The following is a 24787-nucleotide window of genomic DNA, read 5'->3' as shown; positions in this document are numbered from 1 at the left end:
GCGGCGATGGGCCCTATGCCCATGCTCACCCGGAGTTTCCAGAGACACCCAAGAGAGAACACTAAAATGCACCTTTGCTACCTTTCACGAACCCACGGTGCATTTAAAATTCAGCAAAACGACAATTTACCGTCAGCTGAGCATGCAGGCTCTACTTCTCACTCCGTCGAGCCCCCACCAGCAACGACCCCGTGGGAGAGACAGTAAATCCGCTGCGCCACTCGACGAGGCCCGTCCTGTCCACGGGCGTCCATCTCGCAGCAGCAGCACGGCTGGAGAGGGCAGGGGCTTTTTGTCCGCCCTGCTGAACCGAGTGGGGGAGAATAAACCGGGGGGAGAATAAGCGCCTTTGTTCTCCCTCAGGCTAAGACCCCCCGAGATTTCCAACTGGAGATCGGACACCTCCATCTTCTCGGCCACCGACCGGGCTACGGGGTTGGCGGGAGGGTGACGCAGAGCGTTTTAAAGCCGGGTTTCCACGCTTGCAGGGGCCCAGCAACACCTGACCCACCCGCGGACCCCTTCCACAGGCCTAACCCCCCCCCCGGGCTTAGCGCCTTCACCCCCGCCCGCGCTGCCCCCGGCTGCCCCAGAGGGGTCCGTTCCCCCCCCCGCTACCCCAGTCAGTGGGGGGGACCGCTGCCCCGGCGGGGCGGCCCGCCTGAGGCGAGGCGAGGCGGGTCTCTCCCCCCGCTCCGCGTCCCGCCAAGCCGCGGCGAAGGGGCCGCCCCCGGCCCAGCCCGGCGGCCGAGGTGGGCTCCTGAGGCGGGGCGGAGGGGGGAGCGGCGGCGCACGGCGGCGAGGTGGCTCGGCACGGCAGCCCTCCCGGAGGAGCCCGGCCCACCTCTCCTATAAAAGCATCCCCCCCTCCTCCTCCCCGCCCCGAAAGAGGAACTCCCCGCCCGCGCGTAGCCCGGCCGCGGCGGAGGAGGAGGAGGGAGAAGCGGCGGCGGCGGCAGCCCGCCTGGTCGTTCTCCCCCCCCTTCTCCTCACACCGGCCCCGCTCCGCGCAGCATGGCGCAGCAGCGCCCGCCGCCCGCTACCGCCGCCGCCGCCTGAGGCGCCCCGCCGAGCCGAGCCCAGCCCGCGCCCATGGCGGCGGCGGCGCCGCCGCCCGCCCTCAGCTGGGCGCTGCCCCTGCTGGCGGCGCTGGCGGGCGCCGGCGGCCCCCAGAGCTTCGAGTTACCGGGGGCCCCCATCGACAACATCGAGGTGAGCGGCGGCGGCGTGCTGGTGGCGGGCGGCAGCTGCCTCTACGAGCTGGGGCCCGGGCTGCAGCCCAAGCGACGCGTGGTGCCGGCGGCGGAGGGGCAGGGCTGCGGGGAGCCCCCCGGGGTGCGAAGCAACCTGCTGCTGCCCTACGAAGAAGCCCGAGGGAAGGGGGTCCTGCTGGCCGGCTGGACCCAGAAGGAAGGCACCTGCGAGGTGTGGGAGCAGCCGGCCTACCGGCAGCGCTTGAACCGCAGCGAGGTGGTCAGCTGCCTGCCCGACGGCTCCACCGCCGGCGTCGTCTTCCAGCTGGCCGGCGCCTGGTACCTGGCCGTGGCGGCCACCTACTCGGCCAGACCCTACAGGCTCCGGCTGGGCTGCGAGCCCTCCGAGTCGGACGAGGCGACCGTCATCACGGTGCGCAGCATGGACAACCTGGAGTCCAAGGAGGAGCTGGGCATCATCAAGCGCAAGGAGGAGCCTTTGCACTTCGTCGACGCGCTGCAGTGGGGGGATCACCTCTTCTTTCCCTACTACGGGTTGAAGGCCAAGTTTGGCAACGGCACGGAGCTGCCCAGCATGGCTGTCCTGCACCAGCTGTCCCCCTCGAAAGGTGGCCTTACTTTGCGAGGGCACGTGTATTTGGACTGTGGGTGCAGGAGCCTCATCGTTTCCTCCAGCCTCGTCCGCCAGGGTGAGCAGGGCTGGTGGGTGGGCGTTTTCCACCACAGCCACAACATCACGGCCTGGAAAACCACCGCCGTCTGCATCTTCGGGATGGAGGAGATGAAGATGAAGAAGCCAGCCTGCGGGTCCACGCACTTCGTCATGAACGGCCAGAACTGCGTAAGTCTGGGCATCGTTTTGCTAAGCTTTCGCCCCGCACGCCGTTCTTGACACTGTTGTTGTTGTTGTGGCTGGTGTCGCTGTGCATGACTCGTGGGGTGTCCCTGGCCTGAAAGCACCTGAAGTTCACAGAGAACTTCAGAGCTGTGCCAGGCTTTGCGCACCAGCCCTGGCTCCATCAGCCCTAGTGGTTTCTCCAGCGCTTTCTGTTTCTAAAAAGCTGATCCCTTACCAGATCCTGGAGCGTCCTTCCCGCCTACCTCTCGGGGAAGACGCGTCTGAGGGAACACCTGAGGGCATCCTGGGTCAACCCTGAGTATAGGGCTCCTCACTCAGTGCGCCCTTTATCTGCCAAGGATTAGTCATACTTCATTGTATTTTCCGTACAGCCTAGATAAAACATCTCCTACCTTATTCTGTGCATTCACATCTCATGTCGTTGCAGCTACATCAGAAATGAAAAAAAGCCCATCAAATTGACTCCTGTGCACTGGGCTGTGTGCGTTGTTATCCCCGTTGCTCGCTAGTTATTTATGGTTGCTTGTTCAGTGGTAGGTGTTTCCCAAACCTGCCAGGATTGGCCTTGCGCGAGAGGGCTCACAGCAGCCCCCCCCCCAAACCCGTATGCACAGCAGACGGCAGTAGGAGATAAGTCTTCGTCGTTGCGGTGGTTACATTTTCACAGGCAGTGGTATCCCATGGAGATCCCCTGGTCACCTACTTCTGTAACACTCTCTCTTCAGCTCCTTCCTCTTCTTGAGAGTGAGCTGGGCACATGGAGGACAGGATGGGCAAGGCTGCCGGCTTTGCTGTGGCCTTGGTAGCTAGTAAAGAAATGAACTAAAAATGAAATTCAAGAAGCTAAAAATGTAATTCAGGTGAAGAAGGTGCTTTTGCAAGGCCTGTCCGTGCTTTTAAGTCACACTCAGAAGTCTTTTCAGAGCTGTGGCGAAAGGAACAACATGAAAAGTACCGGGCAGAACCGTAGGGGATCAAACAAGCCATCATAAAGCAAGCCCTGGGCTTTTGCAGTTCCCCCACCATCCAGGGACTTTGCAGCTTAACCCCTGAATCCTTGCTGTGTTATGATGGGAGTTTGTTGGAAACTTCTTGAAAGAATTGTGGTAGATTTGCTGCCGCTCCTTGGCTTCCCAAATCTAGCCCATAGCAGAGCACAGTGTCGAGATGCTTCCAAATACAAACTACCGGAGGGCATGTGTGATTCAGTCTGCTCATCTCCCTACTGAGTTGCGAGTCTATTGCCAGTGTTAGAGGACGTAGTTATGAATGAGAACCCCATATGTGGGTGAAACAACTGTGCTGAAGTAAATAGTGAAACTCTTGCAATGGAGCCTGAGCCAATCCTTTGATTTCCAGTGCCAGTTTATAGCTTACTGCATGATTTCTGTGCTCTCACAAGGGAAACTTGCTGAATGAATTTGAAGTTTCATCCTCATCCCAAAATACCCATAGTTGGATTTTTAATTTGTATTCTTTGTTCCTAATTACTCATGGAGTTTCTTTGCGAGGTGCTTTCGGAGCCTGCAAAACAAAAAAACAAAAAAAAAAAGGAAGAAATTTCCCTGGGCAGCAGATCCTTTATAAACACTTTCCAAAGCCCCATGCTAGAAATTGCAGAAGAGCCTCATGGATTTCATAGAGTAACGTAATGCAGGTAAGGTGAGGCAGGTATTCCTTTCTGACCAGTGTTCCTCTCAATCCCCTGTCCCCATTGCCTCCCAGTGCCTCAACATTAAAAATCGATGATCCACTTGTTTAAAGATTGGGCTGATTCAGATCAGACTCCTGTGACTGCAAAGTTACTTTTGTGTCCCAAAAGGTTCGTCCCTCCTGGAAAAGTAGATTATATTTGTGTACTATGCTGAAGAATCCCAACTTTAAAAATGATTAAAAGGATTGTTTGTTTAACATTGTCCTTAACTATGGTGATGTCATTAATCATGATATTTTGGCACGATAATAAATACAGTTTACCACTGACAGGGAAGTGGTATTTTAATATTTTGTGAGATAGCAGGACATCTGGGTGTTGTGTAGTAATATGACCTATAACATTACATGGCTAATTAGGCTCCCTTTTTAAGCTAATTCTATGTGCTTATGGTGTATAAACATAGAAATAAATTCATGTAGTTCAGCTTTAATTTGTTTGTTATACTACAGAAGGTTAGGCTACGCTATTGCAGAGTAAGTTTGGAGATGACAGGCCCATATGCTACTGCTTCTGGGTTGTTTTAGACCAGATCCTTCTACTGTCTCTCACCAAATCATGGGAGTCCCTGCAAATGTGGAATATGCTCTTCTTGGACTCAGAAGCGTGTGGGCTTCGGAAGTGGCAGGAAGATGGTGTGCAGAACGTCCATCAGCGTGCAGCTTGTAGGAGAAGTGTGTGCAATAGCTAGCAGTGGCTCTGTCCAGAAAGGAGTGCCTTGTAGCCCAGAGCTGTTACGAGTTTATTGTAGTACGATAAGTATGAATGGCAGCAAGTAACAGTACTTATGTGTGCTTTAAAGTCCAGTCTTTTAAAGACAGTGTTGGTGCTGAGCAAATGAATGTGTTGCAGCATTGTGATTGCCTGGAGTGCAAGACCTGTACGGTGTTTGTGGTGGGTGGACCATGCTGAATGTCAGACTCACTTTTGCATTGCAGATGCAATGTGTTGTAAGGTGCTGCGGGTCTCAGTCGTCTTTGCTGGGTACGCTTGAATTCTGGAGTTCAGGCGTGATGTGATGAGGTGCACGGATCACAGACACGGACTGTCAGTTTATGTAGGAATGAAAATACAAATTTTTTTCGCTGCAGGAATACAGTTTATAGTTAAGAGTATGTTAGGGAGTAGTGGCAGTTTGTTTTCCTTCTGATCTTGTCATTCTTCAGATTTCTGTAATTATTCTGATTACCTTCAGGCAAGACATCCTCTTACCTGTCTGCACTCAAACAGTTGCTTGTATTTGCACTGTGTCGGCACTGTGCTTCTCAATAGTACACTGCAAGAGGGACTTAGCCCGAGGTATTTGTGGTCCTGAGATCCCTGCTATGCTACTGCTGCATGTTCTACTCTAAGCTCATTCGTGTAAGGTACTGAGCTTTCTGGCCCTAACCCAGTAAGGCACTTAAGGGCATATTTAACATTAGGCATATAAGTGTTCCATCATCTTCATGCCCATGCATTTAAAGTTAAGCATGAACATGAGTACTTCACTGGATTGGAACCAAATTGCTCTGCATCCTGTAGGAACTCACTGTAGGTGTGTAATCTCTTTAGCTTCGCATTGCTACTTAGGCCAAAGTTGACATTTGCATTAAGTTTTAATGCTGGATTTGAGTCTGTCATTGAAAATTAGTAATTTTTAATATCTTTGCTTACCAACTTTATCAAAAAATATGTGACTGCTACAAATTCTGTGGAATTGCTGGTTATGAGAACTAGCTAATTCTGGTTTTGTTTTGTGCAGTAGTGTGCACAAAGCATTTTGTCCTAGTTGGATGTGTTTAATCTGGACATATATAATGCTGGATTCCCAGAGACAAGGTCCCTGACTAGCAAGAGGCAAGTGGTGTCTTAGATGAAACTACTCTGAAATAATTTTGCAGTTTTGTATTCTTGTTTTCCTCTGATCCACACATCTCTTAGTTTTGATTTATATCTACTTATATGCACTGTCGAGGTGTATGTGTTAATGGACTCGCTAATGTAACTTGCATGTACGTAAGCGCATCTTCTTCACAATTTCCTTAGTTAATAACTGTGAATTTGCCAAATCTTGTTCTCCTTTTCTTTTCAGAAACCAGACTGCTAGTATTTCATCTGATGTTTGACAGATTTCTAGAGTTAATGTTTCTCAAATGAATATTCCTGTCTGGTTACAATGAATTTTCAGTTCATCCCTGTTTGGTGTGAAAAGTAAGCCATAGGAGACTTGTAAACTCTCACATTGTCAGTAAGAAGAAGAGTTACTTTTAGTCATCTGGCTTCACCAGGTGTTCTTAGCAGAAACTTTGGAGAGCCTGGGGGCTCTTGAACAAAGGATCCACTTCCTTGGGATCACAGAATCGTTCAAGTTGGAAGGAACCTCAGTGGAGGTCTCTAGTCCAGCCCCCTGCTCACAGCAGGTTCAGCTCTGAGATCAAACAAGGTTGCTCTGGGCTTTGTCCTGTCAGATCTTGAAACCTCCAGGGATGCGGACTGCACAACTTCTCTGGACAACCTGTTCTGCTTAATTGTCCTCATAGTGATGTTTTTTTAATCTCCCGTCCACTAGAAACCTCCCCTGTTTCAGTTTGTGTCATCCCTTGTTGTCACGCATACACCTCAGTCAAGAGCCTGGCTCTGTTTCTCTGGTCCCTCTGAAATTCTCTTCCATAGGCTGAACCAGCCCAGTTCCCTCAGCTTTTCCTCATAGGACAGGGGCTCTGGGCTCTGACCATCACAGTGGCCCACCGCTGAACTCACTCTGATTTATCAAGATCAATACTGTACTGAGGGTCCCAGAGCTGAGTGCAGTATCCTGGACACGATCGAACATGTGCCAGGTAAAGAAGAATTAATCACTTTCCTCACTCGATCTGGCTATGCTCCTGTCGATACAGCCCAAGATGCTGTTAACCTTCACTGCTGCCTGGATACACTGTTTAGCCTACTGCCCTCCAGGACCCTTGTGTCCTTCTCAGCAGAGCTGCTCCCCAGTCTGTACAGGGGGTTAGTCCATCCCAGGTGCAGGACTTTGCATTTGTCCTTGCTGAGTTTCTTGGGGTTCCTGTTGGCCCATTCCTACAGCCTGTCTAGGTCCCTCTGAATGGCAGCCCTGCACTCAATCATGACAACTCATTTTGTTGTCATTTGCAAGCTTAACCCAGAAGCTTTCAGTGTCTTCCGCCAGGTCACTGGTACTGAGCAGGACATGTCCCAGGACAGGTTCCCCTAGGAACTCCACCTGTAAGCAGTGTCTAGGTAGAGTAAAAACCATTAACCAATATCCTTTGAGCCTGATGATCCATCCAGTTTTTCCACCCATCCATTAGTCCCACTGTCTGAATCGTAACATCTCAACTTGGGTACAAGGATGCTGTGAGAAATGGTGCCAAGAGCCTTGCTAAAGTCAATGACATGCGCTGTTCTCCCCTCCTCCACAAACCGAGTCATTTCATCACAGAAGGCAATCAGGTTGGTTAGGCATGATTTATCTTTGGTGAATCTTTGCTGGCTTTTCCCAGTCATTTTCTTCTTCTTGTGCCTAGAAATGGCTTCCAAGAGGATTTGCTCCATGATTTTCCCAGGGAAAAAGTGAGACTGACCAATGTGTAGTTCCCCAGGTCATTCTTGTCTTCTTTTGAAGATGGGTGCAGTATTTGCCTTAATTCAGTTGTTGGAGACTTCCCTTGATCTCTACAACTTTTGAAATATGGGAGAATGGCCTAGCAGTGTCATCAGACAGTCTCTCAGCATCTTCCTACAGATCCCATCTTGTTCCCCTGGGACTTCTATAAGCTGAGATTTCTTAAGAGATCCCTGGCTTAATCCTCTTCCAGTACTGGTAGTTCCTTTGCTCCTTGAACTCTGTAGATACAAAGGACCACAGACCTTGCTGGCGAATTCAGAGCCTTATCTGCATCCACTGCCAGTAAATCACCTGACTTCTTCAGCAGCTGGTGCACACTTTCATTGTTTATTCTTTTATTGCTCATGTGGTAGTAGAAGCTCTTCTCATTGCCCGTAACATCCCTTGCCAGTTTCAACACCAGGTGAGCTTGGATTTTTCCTAACGCCATCCCTACATGTCCAGGCAGTTCCTCTGTAGTTGCTTGTTTCTGCTTCCACCTCCTCTTCCTGCTTCCACTTCCTCTATACTGTTTTTCTGCATTGTCGTTCAGTTATGACTTCCCTGCTTAGCTAGGGGCCATCTCCTGATATGTCTGCCTGTTCTCCTGAGTTTTGTGCTTGGAGGAGGTTGTCCTGAAAGACCTACTAGCTTTCCTGACCTTCCTTCAAAGCTGCCTGTCAGGGGATCCCAATAACCAGTTCCTTGAAGAAGCTGAAGCTTGGTCTCTGGCTCTGTACTCTGCTGTTCTTTCCTCACCACCCTCAGGATCCTGAAATCGGTTATTTCATAGTTACTACAGTGAAGGCTGCCATTGATTATCACATCTCCAAGTCAGTTCTTCCTTGTTTGTGAGTAGCAAATCCAGAAGAGCATCATGCTTCACTGACCCCACAGGGTTAACAAAGCCTGGGGTGCCATCTCCTTCACTTTGCCCAGAGAGCTCTGTAGTCCTGACCTGCACTAGGCAATGACTTTGGTGTCCACGTGGATGTGCAGCAATGGGTAGTGGTCCAAGTAATGGAAAATAATTGGCAGTCTCTCTGCAATGTAATGGATCGGGGCCCCTGAAAAAAAGAAACCTGTTGTAATAGCATGACGGTTTAGCAGTTGTGTGCCTTCATCCTTTGCAGGAGGGAATCTCCAACCACGGTCACCCACCACTTCCTCTTGCTTTCTGCTAATGCTCTGTTCAAGGTCAGTTGGTTTCAAAGCCTTCTGTAATGGAGCTTGTTTTCCCTCATTGGTATTAGGACACTTTATCAATTCTGTAAACTCAGATGCAAGGGCAGAGTAGGAGTGTTTTTACTGCTGCAAGAAGTCACGAATTTCTAGCCTCCCCCATCTCAGGAGTCCCCATCACCCCCTTGCTCAAGCATAGCTCCTGACCGCCCCTCCTGCCTTGCCTCCTGAGGCTCAGGACCTTGCCTCTGCAAGGTCTCTGTGAAGACCCTCTGATTTCCTTGTCATCACCCCTGATTTTTTGCAGTCTGCTTGCCTGGGATTTTTTGTCCACCTAGCATTGCTATGCAGTGCAACAAATTAAAAAAACCCAAAACTTATGAAAATAAAATTTTGGAACAGTTCATCTCCTCGTTCCTTAGCCCTGATAAAAGCTTGCTGCATGAACCAATATTTAAGTTTGTTACCCTCTGATATAATAAAAATCAATACAGGAAGTTGAAGGGTGATGAAGTTAAGAAAGAAGACTGAGGTTCCAGAAGTATTTGCCCCTCTAGGAAAAACATCTATGTATTGTTCCAGTGTTGACTGTTGCTATACACTGTTCACAAATCTTGTGTCCTTTTGTATAGCTGCATCTGTTCATTCACTCTGATGCTCAAAGCCTTTATTTTTACTTTTTGGCCAGCTGCAATATGTTGAGTGCTGCGTGAGCTAAAAATGCTGCTCTTCCCTCTGAGGCATGCAATGTAGAATAATCAGGAAGAAATCAAGACAGAAAGTAGCAGTGTGAATATTGCTGATGCAGCTGGAATCATATGGCAATAAATCTGAAAATGAGATGCAAAATAGAAAATGAGTATAAATACCTTTCATGCCAATAACTAAACAGCATAGGGAGGTGAACTTAAAAGCAAAATACAGGTTAATTCAGGAGATCCCTAGGCTTACCTGTGCATGTGAAAATTTTGGGGGACTGTAGAATAGAACAGAGGGTAGAACTGAAGAATTAAAAAAAAAGAAAGGTTTTCTAGAGCAGCATTGTCTTCTCTTTTGCTTTTCTTATTTTTGTATGAGCCTAAAAATGTTACAGGATCAACAGATAGATGATGGTGGAGATGACTGACTCTTCAAGTATAAAGGAAGCTTAGACTCTAAATGCATTTTAAGGATGGATTTAGCTGTGAAAGAAGAAGCTTGGGAAGGCCCTACAGTGCTGTAACCCCATTAGTCACAGTGGAAGAGGTAAAAGGGCTTGTTAAAAAAATAAATGCACATGGAAAAGGGGTGACAGAAGGGTGAAAGCAGCAGCTGCACCCTGGAGGGAATGGGCAAGCTGGAGAAATAGGTTGCAAAAGAGAGAAGGCAATTTTTGTTGTGACTGCCCACCATCTAAATTTCCCCTCTTCTTATCTGTATTAGCTCAATGTCATATTGACCCTCCCTCTAGCAAACAGAATGAGGGGAGGAGGCTTCCACACTTGTCAGTATTGGTTCTTCAGTCAGATGAGGAGGATGCACTGATATGACACTAGTTATTTTACTAGTATGTGGGTCAAAATAAAATCTGGCAGCAAAGCTTTTCAGAGGCTGGGTGAGTCCTCCCCTCTTCTGTGATCTTATTGTACAGAGTCTGCGAGGTGGTTTGTTTTCCTTATGCTACTGTACGGTGCACTGCAGAAAAAAAAATTCTAATTCTGATGGAAATCAAAGCCTGGAAGCTTCACCTCCTTACTCCTTTGTGCTGGAGTTTGTTACCCTCTGATCTAATAAAAAAGTCAGTTAACTTTTTACACCTTAAAATGCTTGCAATCGCTTTTTTCCCCCCCATATCTAAAACAGATCTCCATGGTACTGGAGTCTCATGCCTAAGTAGGTTTTACTGAAGTTCTGTGCAAGTACATGACAGTTCCTGTGTCTTCTTCCTGCTGCATGAAAAAAAATAGTATCTTTAAATATGAAAGTTAATCAAGTCTTCTTTTACTCCAAGTAGCTGTTCTTGCAGGCTAATTAAAATAATTCAGATGACTGAAAAAGATTTTAATTGATTTAGGATTGCAGTTCAGAAAAAAAAATTTCTGTGTGGAAAGACTTTTTGGGGTTAAGCCAGAATCCTAGCATGCAAGAGTTGAATTCAGCTGTTACTGTGTTATGGATTCGCTTCGTAACTTTGAGAAATGCCTCCACCTTTCTGCAAAATGTCAGTTTTAATGGTCCACTCTCACACTTTGACTTGTGCATTAAAGCGAAATAGGTTCTCACGTTCAGAGGGTTTCTGTAGGTTTAGGAATCCGTCATTGAGGCTGAGGTGCTGGGCTTTGTAAGCTTGTTCCTAAGGATATGGCCCTATATGAGCTCTTCCCCCCACGTCCCCATGCCTGCTGTGCCCTAGTGCCAGCACTGGCATCTGTGCAACCACATGTTCATGTGATGAGGAGAATGACTCAAATGAAAATTTAGGTAGGTGGGTAGATGGATTTACAGACCATTTTCTAGGCACATCGTTTCCTTAACCAAGCTCACTGGAAAGCATTATACTAATAGAAGGGAAGGGGAGGTAGAGCTTGGCTGGGGTTGGACCCATTTGGAGAGCAGGTGGCATCACACCTTTGGCAGCATCTGCCATGGAGATTGACTTAAAGCAATTATAGGACTGCAAAACTGAGATACTGCTTGGTAGGAAGATAACTAGGCTTGTAGGGAGTCTGGGCAGAGACCATCTTTCACCTGGTGAATAACCTTATTCTCGCACATCAGGGCTTACTTTCAGCACTTGGTCATCTACAGTTGGGATTATTTGGTTTGGTTTTTCCTTTGAGAAGATATTGAGATTTCCTGCATGATATTTTCTTTCATGAGCTGCTTACACGTGTTTGTCACTTAACTTCCTCCAGCTTGGACAGAGAATTGTAGGTAACGTTGATTTTAAAGTTCACACAGGTACTTTTATGTTCTCCCTGACGTGAATTTTATGTTGCTTTATCTCAGTTTTATATTTATGTAATACGCAAGTCTCAACTTCCTTTAGTGTAAAGCAGGAAACCAGAATGGGGAGGATGAAGCTCCTCTCTTTCTGACACATGCACACGCATGCAAAAAAAAAGAGTCCATGTGTTTGAAGTGCCTCCTTTCTCCAGAATATTTGCATGCCTTTGAAAGTAGTTGCTGAGTATATCTGCAGCCTTCATGGTAGGTGCAGTCAGGTGATGGCAAAGCATGGCTTCATTGAGAACTGGCAATTCAGAATAAGCCCAGGGCATTATGTTCCCAAAAAAGAAAAGTTCTGTTGCAAAGTAACTTGCTGCTTTTAGGCCAAGTCTGTTTCCCGCTGAGGTCAGTGATTTAGCTGCGGTAGATGTAATCTTTATCACAGATGTGACCAGTTGCCATGTATAAAAAAAAGAAGTAGTTTCATGTGCCATTTCCAATGATATATTGCTCTGAAATTGTGTCAGAATTAAAATGTTACCCAAAATATTGTCTAAAGTTGAGTTCTCTGACAATCTTTCCAGGGATTCTTCTTTTTCTTAATGTTTTGCAGTATAGTTGAATGATTTTGTAATAACCTTCTCTTATATCTGATTTTCAGGAGGCACCATCAATCAAGAAATTACCTACCTTGATTCACTCTGGATTAGTGGCTGTTTATGGCACAGTTGTTTTGAATCAGATAGTTCTCTTTTTGGGAACAGATGATGGACAGTTACTGAAGGTAAGACGAGTGTGGCAGTTTTTCCCTTCTCCATCAGCTGCTGCTGTGTTCAAGTGGGTAAATGTTTCCTGGTTTAGGCACTGTATTATAAACAGATATAACCTCCTGAATCTCTATTTCTTTTTTGTTTGTTTGTGAAGTAACTGCTGTATTGTTACTTGGAGAGCAAGATAACTTTCAAAAGCAATTATGTACCCTGCTTAAAATTCATGGAAACATTTCATTAAACTGCTAATGCCCACAGTATCAATTTATGGACTGTGGAGTTCTCAGTTACTCTGTCTTTTGTTTCCTACCTTGCTTTGATTTTCCAGTAGAAATATTAAATATTGTTAGATTTTGGAAGCGTATTTATTTGTTTGTTAGCTTATCTGTGTGATGTGAATAGCTGTCTGATAGAAAAGTCAGGATTCATATTGCCTTAGGTTCTGAATAGTTGACCTACACTAACTTAAGTCAATCACCTGGAAGTGAAAGTCACCTTTTCTCATTACCAAACTTTTCAACCATCCAGTCAAATCTCTTTTATGCTTTAACTTTTTTCTGGGTTTTGCAAGAATGTGCATTTCCTGCCTACACTGAAAAGCATGACTCTCATTTCTTGTTTTTATTAAGCAAGCAGTTGGAGATTAATACAGTAGAGAGCTTGAAAAGCTTTTACCCATTTGATTTCACTGTGCTTTTGATAATGAAAAATGAGCTTGAAGTCTTCCGTGTCTGCTTAGCACAGTGGAGAACATGAACATATCTCCCTTGTTTAATCATGTTTATGGAAACCCTTATATCAATGTTGGTATTCTTATTAACTTGCAAAATAAAGTTTCTGTGGTCTCCGGTTCTCTTGAATTTTGTGCCAAGGGTAGTGGGCAACTGTAGAGTTGGGCAAGGTAAGAAAAAGAAGTACCACCTCAGATGTGTACTTACAGAAGCCACAAAGAAGCTTCTGTCTGAAAGACAATTGTCAGTAACTTGCAGTAGGTTCGTTTTTACGTTATAGGTGTCTGGATGTTAATTTGTTTTCTGAAGGCTAATACTTTCTTCTCCATTCATAGAAGTACTTAACACATTATGACTTTGGGATATAGGCGTCTCTTCCGCGTTGAGTTTCTGCATCAGTCAGGAACGTATTTGGTGGGAGGGACGTTTCATACGCTAAACCAGTGCCAGATTCAGTGCAAAAAGTGTCTGGCCTGGATTTTGTTGAAATTCTGTTCTGGTGATCTTTTCCTCCATCTTTCTGCAGTGTGAGAGCCAGTGCAGTAGGTGAGTTGAATCAGGGCTCAGTAAATCATCTCAGAAGCTCTGATGTAGCTGAAACTAGGCTTTTGTTTAAAATGCTGACTGATCAATAAAAGGGCTTGTGAATAACTTGATTTCATGTGTTTTAGGCTATTCTTAATGAGCATATGGAATCTAATTGCCCAGAGGTTTTATATGAAATTAAGGAAGAAACCCCCATTTTTCCCAAACTTCGACTTGATCCAGTAGATAACAACTACATCTATCTGTCCTCCGCCAATAAGGTAAGCACAATATTAAATAAAATAATAAGTTCATGTGAACTACTGCTTTAAAGATTTCTGCCACTTTATAAGTGAAGCATCAGTTTGGGTCAGAGTTAGACCTTAAATATCCAAACTGCAGTTACCAACTTTACATCTAATACCTAGTTATGTTGTCTAAGTTTGGGCTGCACTTCTGCAGAGCTCAGAAGAGCTTCCACTGTCATGGTGCTACCCACTGTCGCTATGATCTAGCAACACCCTTAATCCCATGCTTATTTTATGTCATTCTGTTGAGGGAGTCTGTCTTTCTCTTTTTCCTGGAGGCATCATGCAGAATCAAGCTTGGAGGTAGCAAACAAAACTTGTAGACTCTTTGGAGGTGGAGTTCCTCTGAATTAGAAATCCAGGTATCGGTAGGCCAGGGTTTGCTAGTCAGTCATGGAGATTCTAATGGGGAGAAAGCTCTTAATTTGAGAGGTGGATTTGAAGTTTTAGTTCTGCTGAAATAAATTATAAAATTCTCATTGTCTTCAGTTAGGCATAGACCTTAAAAACAAACAAAACCAAAACCACAATCAGAAGTGATTAATGTGTATGCATAGTGAGGCCAAGGAGTTCAGCAATCACTGGGAACTGCTGCATGTGAGCAAATGTGTCAGAGCTGCATGTCAAGCAGAGAGCAGCTCCCAGGAGCCGGTGCAGTTGTTGCAGCACATCCTGCAGCAGGGCTGCTGAGCATCAACTCAACAAATTCCTTTGTCTTGCCAGCAGCAGGGAAGATGGCAGTGAAAACATAAGGGCTGGCTGTCCATCTTAGCTGGACAGGATTTCACCCAGTACTTGATTACCTTCATTTACAATAAAATCACTTTTCCAGCAGTGAACATAGCATTTTAGCCTGCCGTCTGAGAGAGTGGGTAAGTTAGTAGGAGAACTCCTGACTGATACGAACCATCTATCACAAATACAGAAGGAATAAAAATTTCATTCAAAAGTATATGTAGATATTCCAAGAAAAGACTTGAATTTTCTTTAGCTTTGGTAAAAGAGCAAGTTCTTATAGAGGAACGACAGCTTTTAGGAATAAATGCTTCTCTCTGATCATCTCTTGGAACTTAAATAAGGCTTCTACACTGTCTTTTTTAACTTGCTGATAGTCTGTGGTGTTGGCTGGTACTGAACCGATTATCTCACACACCTTCAGATAAATTGAATTTTACAAGATATGGCTGGAAAAAACAGTAAATACAGTTTTGCAGCAAGCCATGTATCCTTGTTCACAAAATGTAGGAACTTTTTAATTCTTGCAAATTTGTAAAAAAATGGTTTGAATTAGGAATATTTTTCTTACTGAGATTATTAATTAACATTGTTATTAATAACATTATTTGTATTCAGTATTTGTAATCAGCTTTCTCTTTTTCTTTTTCCTTTCCTTTTCTGAAAATGGCTGGCTAGGATATTCGAGCTGAATGTACAAGTATAGCTACATACAATATAGCCACAATTATCTATATTTACTTATTGAAATGGCATTTTCATGCATGCTAAGTAGTTGCATGCGTTTGTTCTAGTGTGCACATGCAGTAACCTGACATGGTGATGCAAACACAGATGCATTTTGTTTTGCGCATGCATTTTTGGATGCAACTTCATCAATCATTTAAAAATCTTGGTTCTGATGAGAGGAAAATGGTGTTCTGCTAAGCAGAGCATTATTTGTAAAATATACCTCCTTTCTATTGTTATCTATAATTCACTATGCTAATCAGTCTTTCTTGCATTAATCTGTCTATGCTGGCCTTTGAGTAGTAGAACCAAATTGTCATTGTCAGAGGTGTTTCATCATCTGATGGCAAAATACAGCGTGTGTAAAATAGGCTGCATATTTCTATCCAAAGGTCTTCTGGCAGAGGGGAGTTCATAAGGAAACTTCCCCAAAGGGATTGTGCTTGGTTGCTCTCGGATTTTTAATGGTAACCCTCAATTTCCCTGATTACGAAGGTTCTTTTAATTCAGTATGTTATTGCATTCTTTGGTTTTAGGTGAGAAGAATACCAGTTGCAAATTGCGGTAGATATGTTTCCGAGCAAGAATGCTTATCTGCAAAGGATCCCTACTGTGGGTGGTGTTCTTTGAATGGAAGGTATTTTTTGGTATTTTAGACTTTCATATAAAAGCAATGCATTATTAGTCAGTGTACATTTTGACTGGCTTGGGGCTATTCAGCATCAAGATTGTATCTACTGAATTTTTATGGAATCAATCATAGCCATAAATGTGAGTCATGTGAAAGGGAGCTCTGCACCTTTTAAAGACTATGTTAACTCTCAGATTTTTGAGATCTACCCATAAAACATATGTTGGGCTAAGAAGAAGAAATTATTTTGGTTTTACAATTCCAGATTGATTGAGAGATAAAATTGTATACTCATGCTTGAAGCATCTTAATAGCTGGGAGCATCTTGCATGTGAGAACGGGGAAGGAGTGCTGAGTTGTCTCCAGTATTCATAGTTCCTTGCTTTGGAACCACTGCCTTTGGTTTAGGCCAGAGGAGAATTTCTTTCTAAACACTTTGTCCTCACATTTGAGTCATTAGTTTTGCTGCTTTCTTTGAAGCAGGTTTGAAAGCTATTGTATGTCTTTAGCCTGGACTGGAGAAATTCCTGAGTCATCAAGCCTAGACTTGGCAGTTGCAAGCAACCACATCATGTAAACCTACTCATAAACTAATCAAGGACCATCCTAAATTTAGACAGGCTTTTTGTCCTCCCTGCCGTGGCTGTGTGACTATCTGAGAGTCTCATTTTTCTGCTGGTTAAAATCTGTCTGCTCATTTTCATCACGTGCGTGTTCATGCACAGGTTATACTAATTTGTTCTGGTGCTCACATCGCCTTGGCTTAAATAGGTTTTCCCCCCTCCTTCACACTTACTCCTCAATGTTTTTGTGAAAGCAGTCTTTTTTCACTTTCATTTTGGTGTGCTAAAACTGCTAACTTCACTAAGATTCTCTCGGATAAGATATTCCTTTCTTAACTCGACTCCAATAGTCCTTCTGTGAAGTTTATGTATCCTTTTAAAATAAGGATGACCAGGACTGTCATAGTATTCCAGAAGATATTTCAGCTGTGCCTTGCTCAATGGTGTTTAATCAGTCTGTCCAGGAAGCACCTTACTTAGTGTGTCCTGGGATCACAAAGATCTTTTTCATGACAGCATCACATTGATGGGCCACAATTATCCATGATCAAATAATGCCCCCAGGTCCTTCTCTTTGTTTGTTTTCTTTCCAATTGATGAGTTTCCAGTCTATAACACATATGGGTTGTGAGATTTTTATTGCTCTAGGTACATGTTCTTGTACTTTATGCTTTGAAATGTCATCCCATTTCAAGGCTCTCCAAGTGTTCCTGTGTGATATTCTCATCTTCCTCTGCATGGTAACATTCCCAACTTTGTATCATCAGCAGATGCTGGCAGTGTAAATCTTGCTTCATGCCAGTTCATCAGTGATTAAAACATTAAACAAAAGTGGCTATAAGATTAATTTTTGAGGAATTCCACTAGTAGCTGCCTTTTAGAAGCTTAATACTACCCATTTTGGATTATTTCAATGTTAAGGTGATTTTGCTGAAGACCTGCTACTTTGTGTTTGCGAAGGTAGTTATTAGAAGAGAGTAGGTGTTTACTCTGTAATGTGTTTTCTTCAAACTCTCTTTTGCTACCTTGTTAGAAACTGTATATGTTACAGTGCTAAGCTTTTCAGGCTTTTAGTTACCTTATAAAGAGTTTGCGAATAACAGTTATTAGTCAGTAAATCCCCTGTTTATGAGGGGAATCACCAAAAGTTTCCATCTGGTTGAAACAGAAACAATTTACTCCTTTGGTGAAAAAATGAATTACTATAATATGAATCCTGTTCAACACCCACATAATCTTTCACTGTTAAGCAGTTAGCATCATTAAATATTTGGTTTTGTGAAGAGAGACCTCTGAGTGAAGCTTTAGAAAAAGAGGAAGACATGTTTTTAGCCAGTATTTTAATCAAAGTCCATACATGTCCAGTAAAGCAATATATTCCATAATAATTTTGAGCTTGATGTTATGTTTTATACTCTTACTGGGAAATAAATTTTATATTAAGTATGCACTACACTTTTTAAATAAAACATACCAGCAGTGCTTCATTTTAAAGATGGTGTGAACTCAAATCCAGTATTTTGATGAAAAAAGCTGCACATGTTATTGCAAGCGAAAACAAAATGAAGCAAAATGTTTCTACTGTTCCTGTTTCTACTCTTTCTTCCATAGGGACAAATGTATAAATTCTCCTTTTCACTTACAATCATTCAAAGCAATTAGTCATAGCATTGTGTAATTTCCCTTAATGTTTATAGATTTCCTATAGATGAATCAGATTTACCTGAAGTATGCTGAAATTATTCCAATACAAGGCACTGATGTTTTACATGTATTTTCCATATGGAAATAGCACAATATGTCTTAGTTATCTGACATGACCAGACTTACTTTTGAATTTGGTCAGTGTGTGTGACATCTGTGGACTTCATTCAGGGACTGGTAGCTTGGAAAAGGAAGCCAAAAATTTCTCTGAAACCGTGTTCTTATTCCATGAGGAAATCAGTATGCTTTAGCAAGGCAGAGAGGAAAAACTCAGTAGGATCTGTAGCTAATACAAGATTAGTGAAGCAGAGGCTTAAGTATGAATGAAGCAGTAAGCTTAGGTATCGTGTTATCATAATGAAATAAGAGGAAATCAATTCCAATTGTGAAGAGGAATCTTTAGTAGTATAAAGAACTAGCTTGCTGTGAAAGATTAAAAAAAATCTTGACTCTGCTTTTCTCAGTACACATACCCATGCATGTCTAAAATGTGATCCTAGGGTTTCATACCTTTTACTTTCATACTTCTATAAGATCCGGTCCAGTCCACCTTTCCAAGAAAGACAGACTTGGTAGTTGTCTGAGTCTGTATGTTAATTTTCAGAACCATGTGGTTCACAAACAAAATTTATCTGTTATATTCATGCCAATGTGCTTGCAAACAATATCAATTGTCTAAGAAATAGGGATATAACAAAATAATCTCATCTTTAGGCAAGTAGAATTCATGTTACTCTTGACCTGTGCAGGGCACTTGAGAGAATTCATGCTGTGGGTCATCAGACACTGTACTACCCGCTTTGCAACTGCTTCCTATGAGATGACCGCTCTCCATAGCACATTTTGAGTGTTAAAGGTCAGCTTTTAGATCAACAAAAGACACATTTTTCCTGGCATGAAGACAAGCATGACCCTGGGTCCTGGGTGGCATTACATTTTTGCCTTTAAACTCTTAGTTTCTTCATTGTAGATGAGGGAAACAAGCTTGTGTTCCTCAGGCAGCCTGAAAAGGTGAATAACTTTGTCCTAGGACAGTTTTAAATATTCAGCTTTGTAAACAGGTTTCTTCTTTAATGTTTTAATGTTAGTGTCACTGAAATGCATACACTTATTTAGTGCCAAGTATTGCGAGTGTGTTGCCTTGCATCTTCAACATTATGATCCGCAGCCTGTCAGAAACTATAGGATGTCTCTCTCCCGTGCATCCTTGCCAGTGAGTTACCTACCCATACATATCTGAGCATCTGATTTATGCACATCTGTTGATGACAGATCGCATCCACTGTGGTTCTAAAACTGTGGAGCTAATGGACCTCTGTGATCTCAGTAAGGCGAAGAGGGGTATAAGTGAGACTGAAATTTGTCCTAGTTCAGACAGTTTGAAATATGTCAGGCATAGTCCCAATTTCTTACAGTATAGTTATGGTCTGAATGTATTCAGATGCAAAGCCCCACCAGGTTCTTGTGCAGCAGGAACTCAGTTTCCTGAGTTAGACCACAAAGGAAGTGACCTTGTGCTTAACTGCATTCCAATTGCCAATGTCTTGATCTACAGAGAAGATGGCTTTATGGTTTCCATGGTTTGTGGGGTTATTTTGGGCATTTTTGAAAGCAGTGGATATTTTTCTTGAAAGTCATTCTTGTGTTATTCCTTCTGGAGAGAAAACACATTGTTTGTGAAATACATTTATACAGTGAGCTCCTCATGAAAAAGGTCCATGCTTTTCAAGTATGTACTAATTTCTAGTTTTTAGTGAAGGAATAGTTCATTAAGGCACATGTCACTGCATGATTGAAGCTATACATGCTTCTACATTTGGTAGGAAAGTAGTATTATTAAAACAATATTAAATGTAACATTTATTTATAAATATTCAATCTGAAAATATTAAGATATATGCAGCTGGCACTTGTCTTTAATTGCTAGCTATATGGAATTACTTGGACTTAATCTATGGTTTGTTCATTAACTGTTCACAGTAGCCAGTATTTTTAGGATTCACCTTTCAAACTCAGTGATTGTCTATCTAATTTGTATGCTTATGTTCTCTTTTTCTTACCACATGTTTTTAATATGTGTAATCTTTGTAGTACTTGTATATCCTAGTGTTTCCTCATTCTTCCTTAATTTTCTGTTGTGTAGTTTCTGTTTCCTACAATTTGGCATCTATAACATTTTTATTTACTTTGTGTCATCCTACTTCTGAAATGGATTTTATTATTGAAGACAAAGAAATCTATTTTGAATTAGTTTTTAACCAAGTGCACTGACATAAAAGGGAAAGATTACTGTTCACATCAGTGGACAACAGAGGAGATTAGGAAGGAGGATGCATCTCATCAACTATACACATTTGTAGCATAGCTCGACATCAGAGCTTCATCCCCATCTCCTCTTATGCTCTTTGGAGTGAACGAGCAGCTTCTATAGTGTGGTACATTTCATTTTTGTATGAATGTCTAAAATAGGTTAGGTGAATTGTACCCTGAAAGAGCATATTTCTCCTCACTGAGTGTAGAGGGATCTGGGGGGTGAGACCTAGAGCTGTACAATGGAGCAATCAAGTTGGGGGTGATGAATTCCATCCCAGGCTACCAAGTCCACTGTTACTGGCCAAGCATCTAATACTTGCTTGAGTCCCATTGACTTAATCAGGACCCTAGAGCATATATCAATGCATTGTAATTTATTTTGATAAGCAGAAGATTTTACTGATTGTTTTCCTCAAGCTTTTTGCAGTTATAAGCGTATTCCTGTAAAAAATCAATAGTGTTCCTGTAAAAAATCAATAACATTAGATAAGTTGAAGTACAGTGTCTGAAGTCAAAGCCACGATAAGGAGGCTAGTATAATTTTATGTATACTTTTAGGTGCACATTAAAAGAAAATTGCACACGTTCAAACAGCATAAAGGGTTGGTATAACATTTCACATGCACCTGATAAAGATCTGAAAATCCTGCTAAGTTTTCCTGCTAAAAATCAGGTATGTACACCCAGTTTTATGCGTGTTTGTTTATTGTGACTTAAAATGTGTCATTTTGTTGCTTATTGCAGCTTCCCTTCTTTTGTCACCATGTTCCATGTATTAGTCCCTCTTATCTCAACAATTGGCAAATGTATTGGAAATCCCAGTAAGTTGAATGTGTCAATCAGATAGATGTTCTCTTCCTCTCCTATAAAATCTATCCTGAAGCTATACTTCATGATGTTGAGTCAAAAATTCACTATGCTGACAAAGGCAACGTTTCCATTGTATCACTTTATCAGCTATTTTAATATTTCCAGTGACTATATATCAAGTGCATTATGTAAGTTCTGAGCTTTGTAATAAGTTACAAAACGTTCACTGGGACACATATGCTAACACAAATGCATCTTTAAGTGTTTGATAGTAGTATTTACTCAGTATCTGTTCACAGCACACACAGCCTTGAGTATTTGATTATCAAGTATTACGACTGGCCACTTAATCTGCATGCTATTGTTTCTGGTTTCCCAATTGAATGCATTAATGTGATCATATTTTTAAAGCGCTCTCAGCCAGAAACAAAGGATAATTCATTACGAGACAAATTCTTTTTCATAATTAAGTGCATTTTGGTTGTGGATGCAAACGTTGTCTCTCTGTGAGGATTTGTACATTCTTGTTCAGATACTTTTAAGGGACTATAACAGCATATAACACTGTTATAGCAAAATTCTTGTTTTAAAATCCAAAATTATTCCAGATTGCTCCCCTAACATACCTTACAGGTCCATTTAATTTCTGGAAGTAAGCAATGTTGTTCCTTTCAGGACACTTTCTGTATTGCTTCTTCAGTTGGGAGAGGCCCTCTGCTTTGAGAAGCTACCTAGTGAATTGTCTGCTTCTGCCACAAAAAATTTCATTTTGTACATTTCATAGTTTGTAGTTTTCTGTAACGACAAGGTGACAACTTAACAAGTTACTACAAGAAATCTGTTGTGTTCTTGTTTTTATTGTTTTATAGGTTGCTGTGGCTGCAAACACAAGCAAAATCCTTACTTCCTGTATGATAAAAATTGTAACATCTGTTGAGATACTTTATGAAAATGTAGTACTGAAAAACTCATCCTGTTTCTGCAATCTAACCACTCTGGTGATAACTGATAATGGTATGTTTTACTATTACGTGTATTTAATTCTTATTCACTGCCCTTTATCACTGAGGAGAACTGAGTATAAATACAGGCCTAATGAGTGTGAGAGAAGGTAATGCTTTTTATTGAATGTCAGTGAAAAAAAAAATTCATGTTTTGTCAAGTGATTTGAGTATACTTACACTGTTCTTGATAATTAAAGATTTGTTAATATGGAATCCTTTCTAGAAGTAGTAAAACATGTTAACCTATGGCTAGAAACAGCTTCTTCAGTTCAGCCTATAGCAGTGCAGTATTTCAGCATTAGGAGTATATTTACATGGTGCCATTAATCACTGTCTAAGGAAACTTAAGATAGCTGCAATGACAGTCAAGCTGGCTGGAGCTATGGAAACAGCGTTGGTGCAGTGCTCTGCCTTGACAAATTAACCCATCTTAACCCTTCTCTCATCTGCAAACAGAATTTGTTTTTGCAAAAAACTGTACTAGCATAAATAAGAGGAGAATCTGACTATGAATGTCTGTACAATAAATAATCTTAACATTCAACTGACTGTTTCAACTTGACTTAGACACTTGTGAGAAAGTGGTTGTCCCATGTAGAAGATTAGCAGAAAAATACATGGTTCGAGGGCATTTTGTCTGGTACATCTTTTTGACTTGATTTCATTCATCTCTCTGAATTATTGGTTGAATCATTTTGCAATAATTCTTACACTGCTTTGTTCACTGGTAGTTCTCAGAATTAGAGACCTGAACCATTTGTATCGGACACAAGATGCACGTGATCTGGTTTGTACATCTTACGGGCAGCTACAGGTTTTAGAATGAGGTGGTAATTTACTGAATGTCTAGACTTTTGAGCTGTTCTCTAGACGTTGGTCTCAAAGATCAGATGATAATCCTTCACAGTAGAGTCTTATTTGACTAATAGGAGGAAAGCATCCTCCTTGCATTGCTTCAAGGGTCTGTATAGAACCACAAAGCTTTTCTAATACAGGTTGACCTTGTAACTTTTTTAAAGTTGTGTATGTTACAATATGAAAAAGAGTTCTAATCTAAACTGAGGGACAAAGATAGTAAGCTCAAGGATACTATGTGCTCTTAAGTGATTTGAAGAGGAAACAGAAAATTCAGATAAATGCCTGCCTTTATCTTTTTGTAGATAATATAGCCCCCAAACCATGTAATAATCTACATGGAAGTGATTGATTCTCTTAAAATACCTTTGTGTAGAAAGATGAACGAATTGTTAATCAGAATTTACAATGACCTGTTGTTCTGAAGAGCTCCGTGCTGCAAAGAGCTCTCTCTCTCGGGCACTCTTGCCCCTGAATGAGGTTCCCTGGAATATTGGGATCTCAGGAGCTCATCCTATGGCCTTTGTATGGGAAAAGTTCTTCTGGCATCATACAAGTGTTGTGTCAAGTTCCTGTCCAATATCACTTTGGGAATTGAGAAGAAAAGACTTTGTCACTAGCAGGTGACAGCTAGGGTGATATCTGTGGGTATTAAGCTGTCTTTAGTAAACACTATTAGTGGATTTTTAAGAGAGACAAACGCATTAGAGAAGAAAAAAATGTCCTTTATTGACCCAGTCCCAAAAGCCATGTTTTCTTACAATTATGGAGTACGTTGTTTTGGTTCTCTCTCTTCTTGGACTAAGGCTTTCTCTTACTCCATTAGCAGGTTTTCAGAGTGTAGGGTTATGGAAGCCAACTCACCTTGCCTGTGCTTTGTGCCAAAGATGAGCCCTTTGACAGTGTTAACCATTTTGAAAATACCTGCTGCTCAGTGCAGTCTGGTGCATTTTGAAAGGTCAGCCCAGGCCATACAGAAAATAATAGGTTCCATTAATTTCAACACAGACGAAATCAGGAAACCATATTTGACAGTGTTGTTTTTAAAGCATTTATAAAAGCTTAAAAGAGAAGACAGGCTCTGCCAGAAGCAGATAAATTCCTTACTTTTACTTACTACTCCTAGTAAAATACTATTTTTCAGTAGCTCATGGCTTGAGACCCCTCTCATATAATGTGCAAGTGATTTAGGCAATTTTGTGCCCAACATGTCAGATTTCTGCAGATATATAGAATTCTGGAGATGCAAATAGGTGCTTGGTGAAGGATTTCAGAATATGTATGTGTGCTCATCCACATCTTCAAACATTAAAACACCTTTAAAAATCAGACTCTTTCCTCTCCGTTTAGTAAGGTATTTAAGCATACGAACAGTCTCTGGGCTGTTTCTAACAAGCAGTGCAGGTGACCTTTGCAGTGAGCACCCAAGTGCCATGCTGACGTGTGGAGCTAGGAGATACTGCTGATTTAACAATGTAGATGTAGCCAAAGCTGGTTTTCGTCTGAACAAGCGAGCCTGTGATAAAGACAAAGCTTTCTCTGCCTTTGCAAGGTAGGCATACTTTAAAATCTGTGTAACTTTCCCGGATTAAAAAGCTATCTACT

The 24787-nt window shown here is 42.4% G+C and overlaps 1 protein-coding gene across 2 annotated transcripts in view; it reads left to right on the top strand.

Annotated features, from left to right (window-relative positions):
* The first annotated feature begins 1012 nt into the window (after positions 1 to 1012).
* The window catches only part of PLXNC1 (plexin C1), a 71606-nt gene continuing 47831 nt past the window's right edge, over positions 1013 to 24787 (top strand). For both annotated transcript variants that reach the window (XM_075057964.1, XM_075057963.1), the window contains exons 1-6: positions 1013 to 2055; positions 12166 to 12288; positions 13677 to 13811; positions 15839 to 15939; positions 21072 to 21186; positions 22193 to 22337. In XM_075057964.1, the coding sequence (XP_074914065.1) occupies positions 1093 to 2055; positions 12166 to 12288; positions 13677 to 13811; positions 15839 to 15939; positions 21072 to 21186; positions 22193 to 22337 (1582 nt within the window). In that variant the 5' untranslated portion in view covers positions 1013 to 1092. The remainder of the gene's footprint in view (positions 2056 to 12165; positions 12289 to 13676; positions 13812 to 15838; positions 15940 to 21071; positions 21187 to 22192; positions 22338 to 24787) is intronic.

Source organism: Buteo buteo, chromosome 26 (assembly GCF_964188355.1).
Source record: "Buteo buteo chromosome 26, bButBut1.hap1.1, whole genome shotgun sequence".
In the NCBI taxonomy this organism is placed as follows: Eukaryota; Metazoa; Chordata; class Aves; order Accipitriformes; family Accipitridae; genus Buteo; species Buteo buteo.
The sequence above is the reverse complement of the archived record's forward strand: the minus strand, read 5'-3'. Positions and strand labels throughout refer to the sequence as shown.